The 26,145-nt window shown below is 45.8% G+C and overlaps 1 protein-coding gene across 14 annotated transcripts in view; it reads left to right on the forward strand.

The window, feature by feature from the left end:
• Nucleotides 1-25,498, forward strand: part of TFDP2 (transcription factor Dp-2) — a 116,297-nt gene extending 90,799 nt beyond the window's left edge. For 7 of the 14 annotated variants that reach the window (XM_084902622.1, XM_084902619.1, XM_084902615.1 and 4 more), the window contains 7 exons: nucleotides 5,210-5,372; nucleotides 6,830-6,973; nucleotides 10,422-10,490; nucleotides 13,546-13,697; nucleotides 16,476-16,642; nucleotides 19,245-19,350; nucleotides 19,526-25,498. In XM_084902622.1, the coding sequence (XP_084758748.1) occupies nucleotides 5,210-5,372; nucleotides 6,830-6,973; nucleotides 10,422-10,490; nucleotides 13,546-13,697; nucleotides 16,476-16,642; nucleotides 19,245-19,350; nucleotides 19,526-19,706 (982 nt within the window). In that variant the 3' untranslated portion in view covers nucleotides 19,707-25,498. Of the gene's footprint in view, nucleotides 1-5,209; nucleotides 5,373-6,826; nucleotides 6,974-10,421; nucleotides 10,491-13,545; nucleotides 13,698-16,475; nucleotides 16,643-19,244; nucleotides 19,351-19,525 lie in introns of all 14 variants that reach the window. The other 7 variants (XM_084902620.1, XM_084902612.1, XM_084902621.1 and 4 more) reach the window with 2 other exon arrangements.
• The last annotated feature ends 647 nt before the right edge of the window (nucleotides 25,499-26,145 follow it).

Consider the following 26,145-nt stretch of genomic DNA (forward strand, 5'->3'; position numbering starts at 1 on the left):
GTAGTTCTGGGTAATGTCCATTTTATATTTTAGTTGTATTTTATTAAAATTGTTGTGTGCGGCTGCGGCTAGTTGCCTACCCGAGCAGCCATCTTGGATTCTCCCCGATTGTTACTATTTTAAATAAAACCTGACCAGTTACACTTTTTAAAATTTATTTTTGGTTTTAAGATTTTGTAATTTCCATTTTCAGTGGTATTTCAGTCTCCTTTGTCCTGTTATCTCCAACTTGCTAGGCAACTAGGTGGCCAGTTGTGTTAGAATTCTGTCTAAAATAAAAGTGAATAGGCTCTGAGTGAGGACCTCGGGGCTATATAGTCTAAAAGTGTGCTTTCTTGCATTGACACTGGCTTTGCTTTAGTTCCTAGGTGGCTTTTGTTGCTTGCTTCTTGGCTCTTAACTGTTTTTGAACACAAAAATCATGCCTGAGGAACTGCTGTATCGTGTAGAAATATGTAGCAACATGTTCTTTTCTCTCTAATGGAAATTTCTCTTTCCAAACTCATACTGTCTTTGTGTGTATCCTAGGAAAGGGTAGCAGTGTAAGTTCATATAGATATATTTGGCAATGTTTGAGGCCGTAAAATAGGACTTGTTATTAGTTATGATTGGTGGCACCTGTGTACTACAAACAGTATAAACAATAAGATTCTCTCCATATTCTCCTTCATAAGAAAAAGATCTCTGAAGATCACATTAAAAGTGCTAGATTAAATTAGTGGGTGTAACCATTGATTCAGCTTTCCCTTTCTGCATCTGGGTTCAGTGGCATTTTGGGGAGTGAGGGTTGTGCTTTTTATTATTCTCTTTTATTTTTAAATATAACCACAAGCATTACTACATGTGGCTTTTATTGCTGTTCATACAAATGTTTCTTTTCCTCCAAATTTATTGTATTTTTCTGTAATGCTGTGAAAAGTTTTGTTCCCCCCCCCCCCCAAGTGTTTAGGTGAAAAAAGCCAGCTCTCAATCATAGACTAATTTTTATCTCTCCAATGTCTGGTATGCTGATCTAGTATGATATGTAAATATTTCTATTGGTTTTCCTCAGGAATTTATACATCAATATATGTAGATATATATAAGCTCTTTTTAAAATATATATATTTTTATTGATATCAGAGAGGAAAGCAGAGGGGGAGAGAGAGATGGAAACATCAGTGATGAGAGAGAATCATAGATTGGCCGCCACCTACGTGCCCCATACTGGGGATCAAGCCTGCAGCCCAGGCATGTGCCCTAACCAGGAATCGAAACGTGACCTCTAGGTTGGATGCTCAACCACTGAGCCACGCCGGCCAGCTATACAAGCTTCCTATTCTTACCTTATTAACAACTGTGTCTTGGTTAAGGCCATTTGCATAAGCAAGTTCATTTCTGAAGAAATCTTGTTTAGTGGGTGAAGGATGCATTGAAATATACTCATTAGTTTTCCCCTGTATTCTCATCCACTGGAGTTCTTTGCACAGAGCTTGCAGAAGGAGCTATGAAAACCCTCTTTCTGGTCTTGCATGGGGTTCTGATCCTAGAAGATGTTTGTTCACTTTCTCTTTTTACCTTTGGACAGAATCTGATGGTGTCTCCTAAATCTCTTTTCCAAATAGGTCTGCTTTTGCTTTGGGATTTCTACTGGGGAAGGAAAGTTCTTAATATCTTTTTTTTTCCTGTTGGAATTCAGTTAAAATGTTCTTTATTTATAATAAATTAATATAATTTAAACTATACTACACTAATAATAAGAATAAAAATCTGTATAGTTAAAAACAAATATCATTTTAGACTGTGATAGTTGGCACACACAAAAAATAAGGGGATTATTGGCAGGATGGTGGCTGCCTTAGAGCAGGCCTCTCTAAGGAGATAACATTTGAATGCAAAGAAGTCAAGCATGTAGCTAGCCTGATCATGGTGGGGAGCCAAAGATTCAGGCAGAGGGAATGAATGGCAACTGCAAAGCTAAATGAGGAACCAGGTTGGAGTGTTTGGGGAAGCAGAGTGGCTTGGAGATAGTAAGAAAGGCAGAGTATTATGAGACTAGGGGCTCAGTGTATGAATTTGTGCACCTTAAAAGGAATTGTGGGCCTCGAAGCTACGGTGGGCACAGGGGCAAGTCTCAGCCCATCCTCTGTGCCCCCACCCTGCACCTCCTACCGAGGCCCCTGTCTGCTGGCAGTCCCGCTCCTATATGCTGATGGTGCCGGCCCCGGTAACACCTGCTGACTGTGCAGAGCAAGTAGGCTGGCGCCAGCAGCAGGTACAAGCGAGGCCAACACCTCCAGTGGGTATGAGTGGCAGCTGCTGCCCCGATCGCCCCTCAGGAACGGGGGGAGGTGGAGAAGCCTATAGGAGCGATCAGGTGGCTGCCAGCCACCACATGCACCCGCTGATGGCACCAAGCGATCAGGATTGGTGCTAGGCGCCAGCAGCAGGTGTGAGCAGGGCCGGTGCTGGCAGTGGGTGCGAACAGCAGCTGCTGGGCCTGATTGCCCATCAGGAGCACAGGGAGGTGGAGAAGCCCTGAGAGACTTTTGGGGCCTGTAGTCGCCGCTCACACCCACTGATGGCGCTGAGCGATTGGGGCTGGCACTGGGCACCAGCAGTGGGTGCAACTGGGACCAGCGCCGGAAGCAGATGCAAACACCAGGCAGGACCATGGTGCTTGGTACCAAAGAATTTTCAGTAACCGGGACCCTTTGCGCCTGCCTGCAGCAGAGGTGGAAGAGGCTCCTGCCACTGCCAGTGCACTCAACCAGCCATGAGCCCAGGCTTCTGGCTGAGTGGTGCTCCCCATGTGGGAGCGCACTGACCACCAGGGGGCAGCTCTGTGCTGAGCATCTGCCCTCTGGTGGTCAGTGTGTATCATAACAACCGGTCGTTCCACCGTTTGGTTGGTTTGCATAGTACGCTTTCATTATATAGGATAGGATAGTTTACCAATGTTGATATTTAACCATAGTTCTCCTCAAGTTTATTATCAATGCATGCACTGAACTAATCTTATAAAAGTTTTATATGTAGTCTTGTATTTATGTTTCAGGAGTATGTTCATCAGCACTTAAAGTTTAGCTGTTCCTATTTAAGGACTGTGTTTCGCTTTTTCTTTAAATACTACCCATGTATGACTATAGAGAACAAATTAGCCAAACTACCCTATGATTATTTTATTGCTCCCTTTTTAAAAATAATAGAATTGCATGAAAAATAACACCATGCTTTATCACTGGCTTTTAAAAAGTATATAAACACTGAGTCGAGAATTTCATTTACTTTAAGCCATTATCCAGTTCTTAGCATAAATTAAAAATCCCATACACAACATAGTTTTTTCAAAATAACTCCTGTGCTCCTATTTTTAGCAACTCTTACTTACTTTTGTCGCCTGACTTGTACGAATGATATTAACTTATGTGTGACTAGCCATTTGTATCTCCACGCACCAAACTAAGGGCATATCAGCCTAGAGTGGGTTTTGTGTGGAAATGGACACAGCAAATGGGAATTGGATTCTTTTCCAAAATGAAATGACTTAGGACAGTGACATGAACAGAATGACCGTTCGTGTGGGAAGTTCACCGTGATGGCCATGTCTGGAAGGACCAGGGCGCCTCTAGGACAGTCATGAGGTCCTTGTTAAGAACTGGATAAGGACTTAAAGTAAATAAATAAAACCACCCCCTACTAGCCTTGAAGCACTCACTTCAGCACTCACTCCCAGATCTCTTTCAGCTCAGTATGCAGCATCTTTGCTGGTTTTTACATATCACTGCCTCCAAAATGGCTGTCACTAATTAACTGCTTTTCCTTTATCCAAATCAACAAGTTTTTCTGCCAGTTTAGTTGCCTGTGATCAGTGTGTGTGTGTGTGTTTTCACTCTTGATGGCCTCTACGTTTTAAAATTGTTTTAAAATTGTGCTTTTCGGTGATTTCCCCAGCAACAAAAGCATTCTCTCCTTTGTTTGTTGCCGGAGAGACTCTTTGTCATGCTGAGGTATCAGCTTGAAAGGATTGTCAGTTCGAAAACCAAGTTTGGTTCCACAGCCTAGATATTTTTTCTGTGAGCAACTGAGTGGAGATGGGAGATGCTCAAGAAACGAGGTTTGACTGTATTTTTATGAACACTTCTTTCAGTTATTAGCATTCAGTGTTTAGAATCTATTTCCATTTATTTATTTATTTATTTATTCATTTATTTATTTATTTTCAGATACTCTAATTGTCAGTATATTCTTTGCCTCTCTACAATATTTAGTCATTTCCTCTTGAATATCAGTTGTGGGAGTTATGCAAAATGGAGTATTGTGACCTCTTTAGTCCTTATTTTGGTTCCCTTGCACACAGCTGGTATTGAAGAGGGTTAAACTCCTGGTTTCAACTGCTGCTCTCAAACAGGTCTGCTGTGCTTTCTTGTAAGTTCCTATTGGCTATTCGGGGATTACTGTTCTGATTCCCATTAAATGCAGCCCCGTTGAGTATTTCTTACACTGCTCACTACCGTGTAGGTCTTTGGCTGTTGGTATTGTATTCTGAGGTTTGTTGAGGATACCTTGTCATCTAGTTTTGCTGTAAATATTGTCATGAGGTTTGCATTTTGCTGTCTAGTTGTTCTGTTTTTATCTGGGGATTTGGAGAGTTTGAAAACTATGCTGCTGTCTTGCTATCTTCCTAGACTCCCCCCATAACTGGGGTGTGTTTGTTTAGTCTGTTTGAATATTAAATATTAAATTGACATGTCTTTTATAATCTTGGTATATAGTTGGCTCACAGATTAGCAGAATTTAACCACTCAGTTTAGTAGAACTAAACTGAATCCCTGAAAATCTAATGATTAAGTAATCAAAGTTTAGGCCTAGGCATTACCCAAACTTGAAATAATTAGATAAGTATTGACCAGTATATAAACTAGGAGGGCAGGGTTTTTATCTGTTCTTATGGATTTTTTCCCAGTATGTAGAACAATGCCTGGTACATAATAGTCAATAACTTCTCAGTAAATATTTGTTGATTAGATGATGTGTGTAAGAGAAGCACTCTAGCTTTATATTTTATTAGGCTTTTAAGGTAAAAATTAAATTTAAAACATTTCCTCATGTCTAATTCAATTAAAGCTTACCACTTGGAACAAAAATCAAATTACTGTCTTTTCATTATTTTCTACTTTTGTAAAGGAAGTCTCTAAGTATAATGGAGTATAATGTTTTCTTCTCTTAGTAAACGAAGCAAAAAAGGAGATAAAAATGGAAAAGGCTTGAGACATTTTTCAATGAAAGTGTGTGAGAAAGTTCAGCGGAAAGGCACAACGTCATATAATGAAGTAGCTGATGAGCTGGTATCAGAGTTCACCAATTCAAATAACCATTTGGCGGCTGATTCGGTAGGTAGATCATGCACTTGACATTGACTGTTATGAGTGATGCAACAGTGTACCTCTTTGGGTTATCCATATCATCAATATGAGGACTCAGACAAGCTAGGGAATTCCCAATTCCTCTTTTACTTGAAGGTTTCATATGGTCTGTTGGGAAATTCGTTTATTTATTTATTTTATTGATTTTACACAGAGAGGAATTGAGAGGGATAGAGAGCTAGAAACATCAAGCAGCTGCCTCCTGCACACCCCCCACTGGAGATCTGCCGGCAACCAAGATACATGTCCTTGACCAGGACCCCTCAGTCCGCAGGCCGACGCTCTATCCACTAAGCCAAACGGTTTCAGCTGTTGGGAATTTTTTGTTGTTGATTTTTTGTTTTATAAAGAATTCTTTTGTTATTTATTTCAACATACAGATGAACTCTATCCACTGAGCCAAACCAGTTAGGGCTACTTCTCTTATTCTTCTCCAATATTCCCACCTTTGCTTACTGAGTTCTGGCCACTTTGGCCTGTGCTTATCCTCCAACCTCAGGATCTTTGCTCTTGCTGTGTCTTCTGCCTGCGTGGCTCTTTCCCCAGATAGCCACACAACTCACTTTCTCACCTTCTCTACATCTTTATGAAAATGTCACCTTTTTTAAAATTTATATTTTTATTGATTTCAGAGAGGAAAGGAGATAGAGAGATAGAAACATCTATGAGAGAGAAACATCGATTGGCTGCTCTTGCATGCCCTACACTGGGGATTGAGCCCATAACCTGGGCATATGCCCTGACTGGGAATCAAACCATGACCTCCTGGTTCATCGGTCAACACTCAGGCCACGTTATTCGGGCCATTCTTGTTTTATAGTTAATTAAGATTTTCCTTTTTTGTTGGTCTTCATTCCATCCTACTTTTCCATGCTCTATCTCAGTTTCATCATCCTTCTCCCTGAAGAAGGCCCTTTAGCATTTCTTAAATTTAGATCTCTAGGTAACATAATCTTTATTTTAGATTGTTCTTTACTTTTGAAGGATAGTTTCACTGGGTACAGAATGTTTTCAGCACTTTGAAGATGTTATAATAATACTGGAGGCCTGCTGCATGAATTCATGCATGGGTGAGGTTCCTTGGCCTGGCCAGCAATTGGGGCCATCTCTCCCAGTCCTGATTTAGGCCAATGGGAAGCTGGCCTGCCAGGGAGGGACTGCAGGAGGGCTCTAGGGCATGTCCTGCCCATCTTGCCCAGTCCCGATCGGCTGGACCCCAGCAGCAAGCTAACCTGCCATTCAGAGCATCAGTCCCCCAGTGGTCAGTGTGTGTCATATAGACTGGTTGAGCAGTCAACCAATGGGTCAGACACATAGCATATTAAGCTTTTATATATATAGATTATTTATTAAATATTTTAATATCTTGTGACTGTTATCTTAACCCTTAACTTTTATCACTTAATAAATGTATCTTTTAGCAGGCTTATGACCAGAAGAACATTAGACGAAGAGTTTATGATGCTTTAAATGTGCTAATGGCAATGAACATAATATCAAAAGAAAAAAAAGAAATCAAGTGGATTGGCCTGCCTACGAATTCTGCTCAGGAGTGTCAAAACCTGGAGGTAAGAAAGGAAGATCTGATTATACAAAGTAGTTTGCTTTGTTTTACATCAGAGGCATTTTAATTTAGAAATGTGGTTACATACTACTAAAATATTCCTGATTATTTATGTATACTGTGTCTTTTTAAAAAATAGATTCTTCTACGTAGAGTTTTAGAACTGGAAGAAACTTTAGAGATATGTAGTCTGACTGATGTTTTGATGAAATGAGGGATATAGAAATTAAATGGCTTGATTTTTTTTTTTTTTTCTTTCATAAATGGCTTGATTTTTACTGTTTCTTAGAGAAGATCTTCATTTTATTCCAGTTCAATTCTGAGCATCTAATAACAACTTTTTGGTGATTCTTGTAACAGAAATATTATCTCAGTTTTGATATAATGCTTGCTTTATGGACCCCCAAAATATGGGTGAAGCTGTCCGTTAGCTTCTTATGTTTAAACTTTTACCTTTAACTCTAGAATCAGTGGCAGCAGAATGGTATTTCACTCGTATCTTTATCAGAATGGATCAAATGTTTAGCAGTAACATGAATTTGGGCATGATGTGTACAAAAACATTTTTATTCTGTTAACTTTAATCATTATAGGAAATCTTTCCTAACTGAACATGTGCCTTTGACATAGTTTCCAAATCTGACATATTTCTGATGTCATGGCCATAAAGGGAATAAACTGAGATGACAGGTAGCTTATGGAGATAAATGTGGTTGATTTCATGTTTTTCTCATGATTTGGTATCATTATACTTGTGGATGGAGGGAGAAACCAGACATTTATCAGAAATTATAACTTTACATGGTGCAGTGGAAATGCCCTCCTCTTCTCCTTTCGATAGAGTATAAGTTGAGCATCATTTTAATTACCGGTAATATTAAGCTTAGCACTTACCAATTCAAAAATCTATTAGCATCTGCTAGCTATGTGCTTAACCAAAGATTGTACAAGACAAAAATCTCTGACTCTAAGGAGCTTTCATTCTAATTAAGAGGAGAAATGTAAAAAGTATTACCAAAAATGTGATTACTACTATGAAAGAATAGGTACAGATTTTCTGGGTGATAAGGAAGGGCTTTACAAGGAAAAAAAAATCCCTGAGCTCAGTCATGAGGGAGGAGTAGGCGTTTGCCAAGGGGTTTAGGGCAGGGAGGGCCTTCCAGGCAGAGGCCTGCACCGGCAGAGGCAGGCATCCGAAAGCATGCCCTCAGCGGGTGTGGCCAGAGTGCAGGCAGGGAATAAGTGCTAAGCTGTTGGGACCTGATCCTATAAACTAGGGGAAGCTCTTGAATTATAAGGAGGAGGGCTGATGGGATGTATTCTGAAGGATCTCTCTACTAGAGGGTTGGCAGTTGGACAGACAGGGGGATGAGAAGGGAATGGAGGGGCAGATTGGAGGTGGCCTGCGCTAGTTACGGCAGTGGCATGAGTTTGGAGAAGTGTTCTGGAGGTAGAGTCGGTACAACTTGTGTGTGCAGGAGGGGCATGCTTCGGGTACAGGGTGCAACTCCTACATCTTTTCAAATGTTGAGGGCCACACTGGTTTCACAGTCAGCCTAAAGTAATTTAGGAGTAAAGTGTGGTGGTGGTTAGAGGAATGATGAGAGGAAATTCCTGGTGCAGACTAGAGTGGATGGGGAGCAAATAAGAAATATTCTCTTGGAGTAGACAAGAAAAATGTCTCATTTGATGTTACTGATTTTTTGCCCAAAGAGACTGTTAGGAACTCGTCACAAGGAAAATCAAATCCTAAGATCTGTTTTCCAGGTAGTCGTAAGAGTGAGGAAAATAATAGTCCTTTGAAGCTGGACAAATTTATCCCATAAGCATGTTTCTTACCACAGACAGAGATTGAATTGTATATTGAATATATATAAGCTACCTGTATTATTAGCAGCTGTGCTTATTTCTTTTTAAGTACATTTTTAGCCCAAACCAGTTTGGCTCAGTGGATAGAGTGTAGCCTGTGGACTGAAGGATCCCAGGTTTGATTCCGGTCAAGGGCATGTACCTTGGTTGTGGGCACATCCCCAGTAGAGAGTGTACAGGAGGCAGCTGATCGATGTTTCTCTCATCGATGTTTCTAACTCTCTATCCTTCTCCCTTCCTCTCTGTAAAAAATCAATAAAATACTTTTTAAAATACATTTTTATTGATTTCAGAGAGGAAGGGAGAGCAAGATAGAAACATCAATGATGAGAATCATTGATTGGTTACATGCCCCCTACTGGGGATCAAGCCCACAACCTGGTCATGAGCCCTGGACAGGAATCGAACCTGGGACTCTTGAGTCTGCAGGTCAACGCTCTATCCACTGAGCCAAACTGTCTCAGGCCAACTGTGCTTATTTAAGTCAGTCAAAATACAGTATAGCAATTTTCCGTCAATAATAAACTAAAATAAATAAAAGAAAAGAAAGGAAGGAGAAAAAAGGAAAAGGAGAGAGAAATCTGACATAATTTCCTCTTTCAGGAAAGTGATATTTATTCATGTGAAACAGGAAATGATACAAGATACAATAGGATTAAAAGTAAACTTCTACCCTGTTTCCCTGAAAATAAGACAGTGTCTTATATTAATTTTTTCTCCCAAAGTTGTGCTAGGTCTTATTTTCAGGGGATGTCTTATCTTTCCATGCGCTAGGTCTTATTTTTGGAGGATGTCTTATTTTCGGGGAAACACAGGTATGTGACCAGGACCAAGTATGGACCATTAGAAGGTCCTGTGCACCATCGGAAGGAGAGTGTTAGTACAGCTGTTTTTCCTTATTGGGAAGTACTGTTACTAATGAGAATGCAAATTGGTAAAAAAAAAAAAAAAATTGGAGAGGACTGTGTGTATTCTTTGACCTGGCAATCAGCCATGTGAGATTTTTTTTAAAGCGAGTTAATTAAAAGTAAAAATAAGAGTCAGACTGAGATCTTACCTCATTCTTGGTGGGTGAGGAGTGTGAGCATAATATAGCAAAGCAATTAACCTTAGGGTCTCTGGAACCAGGTGGCTAGGGTCCTTGCCAAGCACTGAGCAGTGTGCCCTGGGGCAGTTACTTAACCCTTTGTGCCTCCGTTTCCTTACCTGCAAATGGCTGAGGACACACAGAGGGTTTGAGAAGAGGAATTAAGGAAATGTGTGGGGAGTGCTGAGCTGGGTGCCCGCACACAGAGGAAGTGTCCTGGGTGTTCGCTCTCCCTGCTGGAACTGAAGTCGTAAATAGCAATGCGTCCTGCACACCAGGTATTGGTTTCAATACTGACAACAGCTGCTGCGATTCTGCCGCACTGTCTGCTCGCCTGCCCCAACCCCTGCCCCCCAAAGAGGTGTGTCTTGCCTTCATCGATGTTGGTTTGCACCCCCCTAAAGAACATTCTTGGTGTATCAGAATTGGGACTGAAAATGAGCGGTGCTGTATACCCTGCCCATCTTCACGCTATTTTGTGACCTGTGTTTTAAAGATAGAGAAGCAGAGGCGGATAGAACGGATAAAGCAGAAGCGGGCCCAGCTGCAAGAGCTTCTCCTGCAGGTAAAATGCTGGGGTGCCTCTCGTTACCTTCCCTGCCTGTGCCTGCTTCTCTGCTTGCTTGTTTCCTACTCTGGGTGCCTTTGAGGGCCTGTCTGGGACCACGGGAGGGCAGCCTCCCACAGGGAGCCCACTGCCATCCCGGGGTCTGCTTCTAAGCGGGTCCGTCTCTCACCAGCATCAGGGCCCCACAGCCCTCACCTGCCCTGCGGGCAGCATTTTACACAACACTTTGACACTTATCTTTACTCTGAACAGAAACTATTAGGAGTGTGTGTGTGTGTGTGTGTGTGTGTGTGTGTGTGTGTGTTTTAGTCCTAATGTGGAATACTAAGAAGTAAAGCTAGTTAAATTTTGGGCACATTGAGTAAAATAATTAAATCCACATGTAATACTCATAATCCACCTGAATAACATGCAATACTTAATAAGCTTTGTAAAAATACCCAACCTTAAAATGCATTTATGTTTAAAAGAAAATTAAAATTTATAGTGGAATAAGGATCTATTTTTTTGGATAATTGCCTAGAATTTGGATGATTTTAAAAAATATAATAGACCCCAGTTATGGGAGGTAAAAATCACAGGGTAGATGGGCTTTCTACTTTTGATCATTGCAGTTGGTGTAAAAATTCACCTTGAGCCATACAGTGGAGCTATATTCAATCCAGCCAAAAGCTTGTGAAATGAGTCAGGGAATCTGTATGCCTTTGCTGTTTTTCCTTGCAGCAAAGCAAGCGGGAATCTATTAGCCACAGCAAGCACACACTCAGAACTGTGAGACCAGGAAGGGCTAGAGAAGCTAGGGGAGAGCCCAGGCTGCACTGCTTTGGCTCACTGTGAAGTCAGAGAAAAGGGGGCCTCGGGCACAGGTTTACGGGGTCAGCCTGGATGAGCTGCCGCTGCCCATGGTTCCACTGATTAAAATCTCAGGGGCTCCCTCTGAGTTTAGGAGATACACGTGCCTAAAGGGAAGGAGGGGGAAAGGAATGGCACGGCTTTATGTCTTCGCTTTTATCTACAATTTTCTTTCTTTGAAAAGCTTTCAACCAATCCTAAAATCAACTTGGATTTGAACAATTGTAAGTCATTTGATTTTTGGTGAAGTTCACTTTTCAGAAGTAAAGATACCAAGGGGTTACTAGGTTTCCCCCTGAAATAGCCCTTTGTCTGAAGGATAGAATGTTAAGTACTCCTAAATAGTTCAGGTTTTTGTTTTATACTTTCTAGATGCTTATATTTGTTTTTTTCTTTCACATCCGTGTATATATCCGAGGGGGAGGGTCAGGAGAAGACCAGTCGCCCTTCCGAAGGTCTGTGCTGTTCTGAGCAGGAAGCAGGGCTGGGGCGGGGGCGTGGCAGCAGGTGGAACAGAGATTTTCCCAACACAGGGAGCCGGGAAACTGTGTTCTGTGTCCGCTTTTCATGCGGAATGCACCCCAGAGGACGTATCGCTGGAGGAGGCATTTTATGTTTTTCATATTGGATGTCCAAATAAGATTTTGTTTGAAGAGACGGTTGCAGCTTTTAAAAAGCTGACCCTGGGTTCCTTTTCCTGCAGCTGCTCCCTGTAGCATCCTGCCTTTTTGTAGACCTGGGGGCCGGGCCCTCACGCCTTAGCTCCTGCCCTGCACCTACTCCCCCTTGCTCCCTCTCTGGGCTCCCGTCCCGCACAGTTAGCTGCGGGAGTTCCCTCAGCTCCGTGCCGAGCCTGCCTCAGGTTTCCTCAGGAGGGTCATGGGACATTTTGGAGCTGGATTTTCGGAATATGTTCTATTTAAAATCTGTTTCTTAATAGACTTGTCATGTGTTTATCAGAAAGAATGGTGCTAGCCAAGATCACTCTCATTTGTATTTTCTTAAGTCCTCAATTTTCTCCCCTCTATGCTCTCTCAAACCAAATACTTGTAGATGATTTCATCCCGGAGCACCCTGCTGTCAACATTTATAAAAGCAGGTCTCTCTATTGAAATGAAACCCAAAGTATAACAGGAAACAGCCACTTCTTGCTCTTTCATATCTTATTTCCTCCTAAGGGTTTTGTTCTTTCCTTCACCAAAAAAAACAGGGATGAAGTTGTCTTAGAAAGAAAATTAAGTGCCTGAACAATAACAACTTGCCATGGCCTACTTAGCTTAGTATCTCTTTTAGTAGTGTCACAGCGCACTGCCATCACATGGCACAGGTGAGTTATGCTTGCGTGCCACTGCCACTTTTGCATATCATTGGGCTAGGCCAGTGGTCGGCAAACTCATTAGTCAGCAGGGCCAAATATCAACAGTACGACGATTGAAATTTTTTTTGAGAGCCAAATTTTTTAAACTTAAACTTCTAACGCCACTTCTTCAAAATAGACTCACCCAGGCCGTGGTATTTTGTGGAAGAGTCAAAGAGCCGAATGTGGCTCGCCAGCCGCAGTTTGCCGACCACGGGGCTAGGCTAAGTGATATATTCAACCCTGAACTCTTGGGCGTCTGTGGTGGCTGAGGGGAAAAGCTCGCTCGGTGTCATTTTCCCTGTCACTCGCTCTGAGGAGAGCTGCAGGTGCCCCTGGTTCAGATTTGTATGGATAACAGAAACCATGGGCCCCATTACTTACATTACAATGATGGTAGACACCACTTAAATGTAATTTTTACCCTTGAAATATATTTATTGAGTTTGATTATTCTAATCTTTTTTTTTTTTTTTTTTACAGAGAGGAAGGGAGAGGGATAGAGGGTTAGAAACATTGATCAGTTGCCTCCTGCACACTCCCCACTGGGGATGTGGCTGCAGCCAAGGTACATGCCCTTGACCGGAATCAAACCGCAGACCGACACTCTATCCACTGAACCAAACCGGTTTCGGTTATTCTAATTTTTTTTCTTAAGTGTCTAATTCACTATAGGTGGAAGGTTTCTTTAAACTCTCTAATTTTAAACTATAAGTGGATTTTCTTATTCATTTAATTCCAACTCACTTATCCATATTAAATAATTATATATATATATATATATATATATATATATATATATATATATATTATTTATTTATTTATTTTTATTGATCATTACAGCAAATCGCTTTCAAAAACTTGGTACAGAGGAATCGGCAAAATGAACAGCAGAACCAGGGCCCGCCAGCTCTGAACTCCACCATTCAGCTGCCATTTATCATCATCAACACGAGCAGGAAAACGGTCATAGACTGCAGCATCTCTAGTGACAAGTGAGTACAGAATGGGGACAGGTTGCTGGCCGGCCTTCTCTTCACATTTCCTGTCATTTGCCAACATAAGAAGGGTGTACCCCATTCTGAGACCGCCAAGGCTGCCTCCTTGGGGCGTGTGAAGTACCTGTTCCTACACGGAGTGTTGTCAGCCTCTGGCCTGTGCTCCATCACTCGCCCTCCACAGCCCCGTCACGTGACTGCCCTCTGCTGCCTGTTAGCGCAGGGTGGTGTCTGGACCCAGACCAGGATGTGCACATATGTACATGCATGTGGTGTAATTGGGCAAGAACTGCGGTGAGGTCCTAACCGGTTTGCTCAGTGGATAGAGTGTTGGCCTGCGGACTGAGGGGTCCCAGGTTCAATTCGGGTCAAGGGCATGTACCTTGGTTGCAGGCACATGCAGTAGGGAGTGTGAAGGAGGTAGCTGATGGATGTTTCTCTTTCCCTTCCTCTCTGTGAAAAAAAACAAAAACTGCAGTGAGGGTCTGACAGAGGTAGGCTTGCTGGTGATTCACTGTCCTAGTTTATTGTGGAAATATTTTAGATCAACATGTGGCACAAAAGCAGTTGCCTCTTTTACTCCACCGCAGTCCACCTCAGTCTACTAATGGATGAATAGACATGAAAACGCTAGGTGCAATCTCTGCTTTTTTTAAAAAAAATCTTATAATTGAAAGTTAATACTTTTGACCACCTTCATGTATTTCGCCCCACTCCCTCCTCCCCATCTCTGGCAACCACCAATCTATTCTCTGAGTTCAGTTTTTTAGGTTCCACATTAAGTGAGATCATTCAGTATCTGTCTTTCTCTGAATTATTTCACTTAGCATAATGCCCTCAAGGTCCATCCATGTTGTACAAATGGCAGAGTTTCCTTCTTTTTTATGACTGAATATTTTATTATATATATACATTTTCTTTGTCCATTCATCCATCAATAATACAAAATTCATGTGTAATTTATTTTACCCTTCATGAAAATAGTTAATTCATTGTTCTTCAGGCTGTGACCAGTATCGTGAGACAGTTGAGGCATGGGGTGCAGAGTGAGACAGACCCAGATGTGGAAGATGGTTCTCCTGTTTAACTGCTCCAGAGCTCTGTTTTCTGGAAAACAAATGGGGGTGATACCAGGGCCTCCCAGCCCTGTGGAGAGGATTAAATGAGATAATGCCTATAATTAAGGCTTGGACTCAAAGCAAGCAGTTTAAAAATGTAAAATGCTTTTATGAAGGAATTGCAGGAAATCTGGGAGTCATTGCCCTAAGGGCTTTATGGCTTCTGTTCCTCCCTGGCTGGGTCTAGTAAGGGTTCCATTCCTGGGTGGTGTGTGACTCATGCTCTTCCCCTGGACGGAAGGAGACTAGAAGCTTGCAGCAGTTTGTTCAGGTAGGTCCTACCGCCTTTCTTTCACTCACTCTGGTGATGCAATCTTTTCCCCTTAGCCAGGCAGCTCATTAAATTGACCAAACTAGCACTGGCTGGTGGTGGTAGAGCAACAGCCTGTGCACTGAAGGGTCTCAGGTTCAATTCCGGGTCCAGGGCACATACCTGGGTTGTGGGTTCCTGTGCCCCCACACCTCCCGTTAGGGCTCTTTCAAGAGGCAACCAATCCATGTGTCTCTTACATTGATATTTTTCTCTCTCCCCCTTCCTCTGTCTCATGAAAAGCAATGGAAAAAAATATACTCTGGTAAGGAAAGTATTGTATTTCCGCCCTAGCCAGTTCGGCTCAGTGGATAGAGTGTTGGCCTGCAGACTGAAGGGTCCCAGGTTCCATTCTGGCCAAGGGCACATGCTTGGGTTGCAGGCTCAACCTCCAGTAGGGAGCATGCAGGAGGCAGCCTATCAATGATTCTCTCTCATCATTGATGTTTCTATCCCTCTCCCTTCCTCTCTAAAATCAATAAAAATATTTTTTTAAAAACCAACAGTATTGGATTTAGACCAGAATTTCTGCCTTCAATTTGCAATAGCTTTAATGAGGGCTAAAGTTTATGGACCTCTTTTGTCTGTTGCATGGAAGCTATTTTAACCCTTTGCACTCTGAACCATTCTGGACATTGGCTACCAGCTACTCGACGCTAACGGTGGAAACGTGCGTTGAATTAACTCAATTCCCCGTAATCACTAATAAACTGCAATGTCCCCTGAGAGGGGACATCTGAGTGATATGCTAGAATTCCGATGTCCCCTGAGAAGGGACAGCGGAGTGCAAAGGGTTAATTGGGAAAGTGATGTATTTGAGATGTCATCTCCTGAATACAGCAGAATGACCCTTCTTGCTGTAAACATCGATAATTTCTAGTACTATGGCTGAACTTTCCCTCTTTAAAAAAATATATATAGCCTAAACCGGTTTGGCTCAATGGATAGAGCGTTGGCTTGGGGACTGAAGGGACCCGGATTCGATTCTGGTCAAGGGCATGTACCTTGGTTGCGGGCACATCCCCAGTAGGGGGTGTGCAAGAGGCAGCCCATCCATGTTTCTAGCTCTCTCTCTCTCTCTCTTCCTTCCTCTCTGTACAAAATCAATAAAAAATATATTAAAAAAATAAAAATAAAAAAATATATATTTTATTGATTTTTTTATAGAGAGGAAAGGGAGAGTTAGAAACATTGATGAGAGAAAAACATCGATCAGCTGCCTCCTGCATACTCCCTACTGGAGTACATGCCCTTGACTGGAATCGAAACTGGGACCCACAGAGTATAAAACTCTCCAGACCTCCCCAACACCATGGAAGCCCCTTACCAACTTTGTTTCCCATGCAGGTTTGAATATCTTTTCAATTTTGACAACACCTTTGAGATCCACGATGACATTGAAGTACTGAAGCGGATGGGAATGTCCTTTGGTCTGGAGTCAGGCAGATGTTCTCTGGAGGATCTGAAACGTGCTAAGTCACTGGTGCCAAAGGCGTTAGAAGGTTATATCACAGGTGTGTTAATGGATGCTTTCACGTGTCTCTGATTGAGTGTGTCAAACCCCAACATGTTAAAACCTTTCTTCTTTTCTCATAGAAAATTAGTTCAAGTACATTGTATGCTCTCCCTTGATTTTGAACCCTTTCCTACTTGAACGTTTTGAGGAACTGCCATACTATTTTCCAAAGCAGTTGTACCAGCCATGCAGGAGTTTGTTTTCCACCCCCTTCTACACCTTGTTGTCCCTTTTTTATTATAGCTGTCCTAATAGATGTGGTATCTCTCTGTGGATTTGCATTTCCCCAGTGACTAATGATGCGAACATCTTTTCACGTGCTTATTGGCCATTTGTAAATCTTCCTTGGAGAATGTCTATTCAGATTCTTTGCGTGTTTTTTTAAATTGGGTTCTTTGTCATTTTTATTACGAATTAGAAAAGTACACTTGAATATACTAACCACCACTGTTTTGCATGTCATATAATACCGATTTGTTTCACTGATTCCGACAGCTCTTCCTAAGACTCTCACTGAGAATGGATGTAGCAAAAGTGCTTCTGCTTTGGGCCGTTCCTTCATTACAAGTCTTTCCTCCTAGACTGCACGTCAGTTTTTAAAGGCATTTATTAAGTTCTAAGGTATATTAACCCTTTGCACTCCGCTGCCCCCTCTCAGGGGACATTGGAATTCTAGCATATCACTCGGATGTCCCCTCTCAGGGGGGACATTGCAGTTTATTAGTGATTACGGGGAATTGAGTTAATTCAACGCACGTGTCCGCCGCAAAGCAGCGTCAAGTAGCTGGTAGCCAATGTCCAGAATGGTTTGGAGTGCAAAGGGTTAAATCAGATATAAGCAAAGTAATAGAATGAGTCTTTTTTCTGTTGGGTTTAGTTCTTAAATTGGCATCACCCTCTCCTGCAAATGGAACCCCATCTTATTGCCCCTCAGCCGGTGTCTCCCCCATCCCTGCCCCTTCCCCCTGCTCTTTTATCGGCAGCCCCGCAGCGGCCAAGGAAGGGCTTTTCAGTAACCCACCACCACGTTACTTAGTCCATTCTCACTGGAAAAGCTCGGGCGGGCGGGCGATTCGGCAGGCTCTCTGGCTTTTCTCTCTCCGTGACCTCATTGGCAGCCTGGGACACAGACTTCCTGGTTAGTTCAAAGGAACAAACGTGAGCCTCGGTGCAAAGGACAGAGGGCTCGTGAGCACAATGGTGAGAGTCACTGTGTGGTGTCGGGGTAATGTGAGTGAAGCACAGGCTTTCCAAGCTGTTGCCCCGAGAAAGTGTGATGTGTTATGCAGCCAGCTGAGCTCTGACAAAGTTTCCTCGTTGGCTAATCGCCAGTTACTGTTTGGATCAGGATTCTGGCTTTAATGTTACCGTGTGCAGACTTGTTATTTAATGTATTAAGTCTGCTGTTCCTAGAGCTGACGGTCTTTTTCCACAGCTGCCTTGTCAGCCTGTGAGAAACCTCCTAAAGTTTGTGTAGAGGCTTCGTTTACTTTTTCTCCGGAGATGCCTCTCGCTTGCCTGACAGTGTCCAATCGTCGCACATAGCTTTCTGTGTTTTGCGCAGGAATTATAAAATTGTTTTGATTAAACATAATAAGCGCTCGTTTTGGTAAATTACATTTTTCTGAGTGTGCATTTGATCTTGTAATTCTAAGAATTTATTTTTAATAAGTACATCACCTTCTTTGTAAACTCACTATTGAAGGGACTGTACTTATTCAATTCATTAACATTTAGATCTTATATGTCCTGTCACTGCCTTCTCTGAGCTGACACTCTAGATAAGGAGGTAACATTGAACTAGTGGAATTACAGTGAAAACTGGTCAAGGTTAGGATAGATAGAAGGAATACGATGTATGTATAGAAAGCAGCGTGAAAGGACAGATCTAACATCTGTGCAGAACGAAAAAGCAGTGCCTGTCTCACCCTCACTGAAAGCATGACTGCTCGTGGCCTTTTAAAGAAGAGCTGGTTTGAGTTACAAGCAAACGGGACCAGGAGAAAGAATAGGTCTTGGATGATAGTACCGTGTTTCCCCGAAAATAAGACCTAGAGCATGGAAAGATAAGACATCCCCTGAAAATAAGACCTAGCGCAACTTTGGGGGGGGAAATTAATATAAGACACTGTCTCATTTTCGGGGAAACAGGGTAGCACCGAGTGCACCAGGGGGGCACTTGAACAGATAGATTCAGTGAGGGTTTTGGCAAAATGTGTCTGTCCTTCCTGCCTCCGATGTTTCCGACTTGCCTTTCTCTGCCCACTGCTGGCTTTGGCTGTTACCACACCGTCAGGGTCTCGAGTCTTCCATCGTGAGGACACAGGTGGCCATGGAGGTCCAGTGGCTGCTGCCTCTTGGTCTTAAGAGAACGAGAGCCCAGTTGGTTTAGTTTGAATTCTGTCTCACTACGCCTTCCTGTCTGTCCCCGCCCCCCTATGATTTAGAAATGTCTTTTCTCAGCTGCAGAAGCCTGGCTTCTCCCAGGGCAGGAGCTGGTGTGGCTGAGAACACGCTGATGCCCTCCCTCGTCCGCCTTCTTCCCACGGGAGCAGCAGCCGCAGGCCCGGGGACCCACCCTCCTGTGTTTTCCCTCTTAGATATCTCCACGGGACCGTCATGGTTAAATCAGGGACTGCTTTTGAACTCTACCCAGTCAGCTTCCAGTTTAGACCTGACCACTGGTGCCACCTTGTCCCAGTCCAGGTACGTATGACTCGGGGTTCAGAGGCCAGCACGGAGCCCGGCCCCTCCGGGGGGAGGCAGGTCCCTGCCCGGCTCCGCAGAGCTCGGCGCACCTCCCCCCTGCTCCGTTCCCGCGTGCGAAGCAGCAGAAAGCGTTCGCCACGTTAACGAGCTGTGTGTTTGGGTTGTTTGCCAGCGTGAACCAGGGCTTCTGCTTGGATGCCGAAGTGGCCTTAGCGACGGGGCAGCTCCTCGCCCCGAACAGTCACCGGTCCAGCAGCGCGGCCTCCCACGGCTCCGAGTCCCGCGGGGAGACGCCCTGCTCGCTCAACGAGGACGACGAGGACGAGGAGGACGAGGACTCCGCCCCCGAATAAAGACGGCGGCCCACACTCTCCTCCCGGTGCGCATGTGTGTTCTTCCTGTGAGCGCTTGTTTCTGAAACGATTGCTTCAGCCCTTGCTTCTGTTCGCACTGTGTGTCCGGCGGGAACTGGGGAAACCACCCGCGGATCACACGCAGGCTGACCCGCGTGAGGTGAACGCTGCCATGTGCGGGTGAGGACGGCGGTAGGGTCGTAGGTCACCCCTCAGCGCGAGCTTTCTGAGGGGCCAGCGGGGACAGTCCTGGGAGAGCCGGGCCGCATGAACAAAGCTCATTTCCCTTCCGCAGGTGGGATCTGTGCCCCCGTCGTCGTCATCCCTCTCCCCCCCCCCGTACCCCTCCTTAGGACCAGGGTTGCTCCGCGGCCAGGCCTCGTGCATCTCTCCGTGGGAGGCACGGACAGGGGAGCGGTGCGGTGCGGTGCGGGGGGCGGGCCGGGGGGCCGCACTGCTGAGCCAGCTGAAAGCCTAGTGGAGGTGCTTCACGCACCAGCTGCCTTAGACAGCTTCTAGAAAGGAGCGCGCTCACTCTTACATACCTAAGTGACATTTAGAGTAATTTATAGCGAAGTGGAAATGATCACTCTTAGCCAATGCATTTGGTGCCTAGAACCTTAGGGCTACTTCTGGGGCCACGGTAGAATGCCTTTCCCGCGCATCGCACTCCGCCAGCACTGCCTTCGCCAGCACCCTCGTCGCGGCTTCACAGGGAAGAGTGTCATTTTAGTCAGAGTGGCCACGCCTTCCCCCCAGCGCTTTCATGGGAAACGAAGGAGCACAGCCCTCCGGCCAGGCTGCTCGCTTACCCTTCCCTGCAGCAGGCGTGGGAGTTCCCCCGTGTGCGTCTGTGGAAATGAACCAGTGTCATTTCCCGCACACAAAGCACCGTTTTCCTGTCCACGTCACCTTTTCTACATTTCCATTCATCAGAATGGCCTTACCGAGTTCTTCCCGGGTAAACCGTCTTCACACTCACCGGATGCCGCCTTCTGGGAAGTGGCGAGCGCGGAGTGGTTGGGTCCTGGCTGGGCGGTAGCTGTGTGTTTCGTAGCCAAAGATGCCGCAGGACCGCTGTGCTGGCGCGTCCAGTCCTGCTCCTCCGAACAGGAGCACGAGACCCCAGCCAGGCCTGGAAAAGAGCAAATAACAAGAGAAAATTCACTCCACGGCTTTGCCCTGGCCGTTCGGATTTGCCCCTGGGTTATGCATCGAGCACCTCTGGGCTCCGCCCAGGTCAGTCCTTTTCCAACTCCCGAGGGGCAGGCTGAGTGCAGGTGCCTCGTGCTGCCTCCCACAGGCTGCCCTGTGCTCACTGAGCGGGTGGAGACCTGGCTGGCCTGGAGCTGGTTAGGCCATAGGAGCGAACACACAAGAACATACAACTCGAACTTAAGTTTCTCTCAGACAAATCTCATTCTGTCAGAAATAAGCTGGAGTGCATACGCAGAGCGCAGAGATAGAGGCAGTGTACAGAATTCAGCCTCAGCCTGAGTTCCAGGCACGTCTCAGCTGGGCAGAGTGGGGAGGTGCCCAGAGCACCAGGTCCCCACGGCCTCCAGGAAGCTGACCAGGAGGAGGCACTGACCAGGAGGTCGTCAGCTGCAGGCAGGTAACACCAGGCTCCCTCCCCGTGGTCCCTAAAGAGGACACCGCCTCCAGCAGCCCCTCCCTTTCTCCTTTCTTTGTGGGAGGGGCCCCGCTGGGACCTGGAGAGACCCAGGGCCACAGCTAGCTTTTCAGTCCTGTGTTGTGCTGCAGGTCCCAAGACCTGTACGTCTGCATTCATGGCAGCCCATCAGTCGTAGTCTGGTCTCTACCAAATAGCAAAATCCTCTCTCTCCTGCTGCTACAGTGCTTTAAATGGACAAAATATGGGTTTAAAAGAAAAAGCAACCAAAGACTCACTACGCTTGGTGCCCCATCCTTGGCTGTCCAGCCGTAGGTGTGGCGTTTGGCCAGAAATGGTCCTCGGTACCTGGGGTCTCTGCTGAGGACATCTAACAGCCCTCCTGAGGGCATCAGTACAGGCTGGTGCACAGCCTTCCCTGCAGAAGCTAGGCTGAGATAAATCCTGTTTCGCTCCATAAATCCCCTAACACGTTGTCCTGGTCTAGAACTCCACGCTCAGGCACAATGTCGAATAGAAATCAAAGTGGAAAAAGCCGTTAGAAATAGTGGTTGGAACATCAGGCGCCTTCCTGGGAGCTGCACCCGGGTTGTGTGTGCACATGCATGTGCACACGTGGACAGCTCTGCCGGGGGGCGGCCCCTCTGATTCGGGGGAGTTTAAGAGGCCTTTCCCTCGGGGGTCCGTTTACTGTTATTCTTTCAAGTGTGTAGTATCGGTCTGCTCATTCTTGCTCCAGGATCACTGTGGGCTCCTGGCCGGCCTGGGACCTTAGGTCGTGGGAAGGGCAGGGCGTAAGGCCCCTGGTGCCTGCCCAGGCTCCCCTCCCCTCCCCCACTGTGCATCCAGTCACCTTCAGGAAGACAGACGCACACTGTGCCTTAGGACCGCGGAGGCCTCAGTGAGCTAACGGTGACCTCTCACCTCAACAAGCCCACCAGTGGCCCCTGGAAAACTTGACATAATGACCATGTGTTTCGTTTCCTTCAACTTAACTGTGGAAGCTGCGGGGTGAAACGGTGGTTTCCTCCACTTAACAGGATAAAAGAGGGTAACTCCCCTCAGCCAACTGTCCTCTGCTGAACTGGAAATGATGCCAGCTCAGCCCTCCACCTCCAGCTAGCCCGTCCGATCCGTCAGGGAGGCACTCAGAGGAGGGCTCAGGTTAGCCGGCAGACCGCCACAGCTCTCTGCTAAACCACAGGTCTCGGCCACTGGGGTCCTGAGGCAACCAAGCTGCTTCAAGCACAGTTGGGACAGGCGCCTGGGGCAGGCAGGACACAGCAGGCACCAGGTGTGCACGGGGCAAGGCCAGCAAAGGAAGGAACGGCCTCGGCCGCCTGCCATAGCCACACCGCACCCTGCTGAGCTTCACCAGCAATTCCCCTCGAGGGCCTTTCCTACCTGTTCGCTCCCCTCCGGCATAGGAAAGAGGTGTCCCACCCCCAGCATTCTGAGAGGTGGACATTGAGACTGCTGCCTTAGCAGTGACTGTAAAGATTTAACCCTTCAGTAAGCATTTGAGCTCACTGAACAGAAAGCATTAGGGCCGGTTAGTGCTGAGGAGAAAAAGGGGCAATGGGCCTGGGGGAAGGCTGCTTTGGTAGGGGGTGGCCATTGGTCCTGAGTCAGACCGCTGAGGCAGGCCCCTCCATGCCTTCGCCCCATGATACACCGTCCCGTAACATGCGCCTGGAGTCCACTGAATTCCAGCGGCCACACCGCTCCAGTTCTAAGCTTACATTTTGTTGTTTTACTGATTTTAGAGGCAGGAGAGGGAGAGAGCAAGAGAAACACTAATGAGACACAAGCATCACATTGATGGGCTGCCTCCTGCGTGCTCCCTACTGGGGATCAAGCCCACAACCCGGGCATATGCTCCGATCGGGAATCAAACCAGTGACCTCCGTTCACGGGCCTATGCTCCCCACTGAGCCACCTCAGCAGGCATACGCATCCACCCTGGAGTCTGTTAAATAATTGCTAGTATATAAAAGAAAACTCAAACTTACCTACCAGCAGTACCCATAAACCAAGAGAAGACCCTAACCCACGAAGTTCTCATTAGCTTCACCGTCCGGTTAAAAGGTGGAAAAGTAACTGCTTTTCTGGGTGTTTCTTCTAGTTTTACAAATTGTTGGGTACATAAAGTCTTTTTAGGTTGGACATATAAAAGGTCATCTTTTTTCTGCATATACACTGGCATTGGTGGAGCCAAAGACCATGTAAGGACCACTCTCCCAAACAGGTTCCTCACTTGCATGTGCCCACAGCGCTGATGACCATATCGAAGGCCCACAGCACGCCATGCGTGTGAGGGACCCTCAGAAATGTGCCTGTTTCTTTAAATTCCACTCAAAAGGAAAACAAGTCTGATATTTGCTTAGAAATTTACCTTTAAAAAAATTGAGCTATTCACACAAATTGTAATGTTTCTCAGGAAATAGCCCCTTTCCACAACCTAGACAGCTCTAGACAGGGATGCTTAGATCACCTTTGGGATCCAGTTTCCCACAGACCTCTCCACGCACACAGGGCTAAGGAAGAAGAAGTGGGGGACACACACTGACCAGCACAGATGTCCGTCCAGGCATGCGGTGTCGAGGCCGGAGGAGGGGTGCACAGTTAGTGTGTTCTGTGCTGTCCTCTCTCGGCCGAGGTACCTTGTCTCGTCCTCCCAGAGCCTTTGCTTTACAAAGGCCCATCTGCTGCTCCAGCAGGCCGGTCCGGGGCCGCCTCGTCCTCAGTGGCTTTGGGGGTTGATGTGGCTGAGACACAGGACAGGACACCCCTTCACCAAGGGCCTCCGAACAGGAGAGAACCTCTCTCCCCCCGCTCAGTAAGGCATCGCTTGTCTACCGCCCCTCAGGCCGTGTGCAGAGCTCTGCCAACCAGAATTCCTCCCTCCGGGAGGACCACATGGCCTGAAAACCTCGCCTCCCCACGCTCCTCCCAGGGGGCCTGGGGTTAGCCTCAGCCCTGTCACAGCAAGCACTGCAGCCAGGAGGGGGAGTGGGCCTTTGCCCGGGAGGCTGTGGGGTCAGCTTTGGGCCTCTCGGCTCGGAAGACCCAGGTCTGGACACGTCTGGGAAGAAATGCCCCCATGGGCAAAGACTGGCGCACACAGCCCCACGGGGAAGGGGCTTGAGTGAAGTTACCCACCACCCTTCTCTGGCACATCAGCTTGTTTCTGTTTATCCCAACACAACAAGGATGCACTTCCCCAGATGTCGCCACCAATTCTTGGGTGTCGCCACCAATTCTTTTGTCCCCGTGTGTCATCTTCATGTGTCAGGCATCATCTGATGGCAAATGGCCTGGTTTTCTAGTTCATGACCAAAGTCAGATTTTTTTTTCTTACTAAAGGTCTCCGAGGACCCAGATACTTTTCTGCTAAAAAAAAAAAAAAAAAAAGCCTTCTTAGCCGTTGCCTCTCTTTCTCCATTAGTACATGGCAGTCCCAGCCCTCCAGTGTCCTGTAAAGGACCTTCCAACCAGCCACCGCCCGGGCCGCTCAGCAGGCCCGAGCTCGGGGCACAGTTCAATACGGAGGTCCTCGAGCTGCTTTGTTTTCCACCGTCACATTTGACTTGCAGGTGAAAAAGAAAGGCTGTGAGCCCCAATCACCCACTTGTTCACCTTCCATTTGGAGATACTGTGCTCTGATCATGTGCTCCAGAAAACAGAGTTCTGTGTTTATTTGTTTTTTGTTTTTTTTTCCTGCATGAAGGAAACATCATGGTGCCACATGCTCTAAGCAGTTTAACAGCGAAACAAGGGGGACACGCACACACCACATCTGACTTGCCTGATGCAGACTTTCTTAGATGGGAGGACCTAACCTGATAAGGATGTATTATTTTGTAGCATCTCAAACTTTGTAAATAAATGCCGTTATTTTTATATGGAAATTTTATAGAAGAGCTATTTCTGTATACGTAATTATTCCTGGATTTTCTGAAATTGCTTCTGGTGGATAACAGACGAGTCCTAAGCAGTGTTCCTTAAAGATGGTTCGAGGACCACCCGCAGGAGAAGTGACCGGGTGGGGTGGGCGTTAAAATGTTGCATTCCCCTCCCACCCCCGACACTCAAGACGCTCCGGACTGAGGCTTGGTAAGCTGTACCTTTAATAAACTCCAAGTGATGTTTTTGTCCATTAAGTGTGAGTGTCTTTGTCCATCCTATAAGGTTAAAAGAAGGAAAGAGAAAAAGCATCTGAAATGAGGGTCAGTTGTGCTTGAAAGGAAAAATATGTATCAGACTGTTGTATGATTTGAATGAGATGCACTATAGAAAAAATAAATATTTAAAATAACGCTGGCCTCATTATTGGTGGATGGGGGGTTAGTGGATATTGTGGTCCATTGTCCAGCTCCCCTACATTCAGATCGAGATTCTCCCCAATTGCTGAGAACCTCCCCCAGGGATTGCAGCCAGTGAGGGGAATGAAGCCAAAACTTTTTGCCCCAACTAGGGGTATCTGAAGGGTCACCCCAACTTCAGAGTTACTCATGGAATAACTGCGGTTTCTCTGGCAACTGTATCATGTTTCAGCTTCCTGCTCTGCCCCATCCTGCTTCCCTCACTACTTTATAGTACATGGACACCACCTATGACGGAAATACTCAGACATCTAAACGGTTTTCTACATCTACTCAAAAAGACATGCACTCCTGCCCGGCAGGTGTTGCTCAGAGGTTGAGCATCGACCTATGAAGCAGGTCACAGTTCAAGTCCCAGTCAGGAAACAAGCCTGGGTTTTGAGCTCACTCCCCAGTAGGGGGCAGGCAGGAGGCAGCTGAT

Source organism: Pipistrellus hanaki (genome assembly GCF_964339955.1).
Source record: "Pipistrellus hanaki genome assembly, chromosome: 13".
NCBI classification, from domain to species: domain Eukaryota; kingdom Metazoa; phylum Chordata; class Mammalia; order Chiroptera; family Vespertilionidae; genus Pipistrellus; species Pipistrellus hanaki.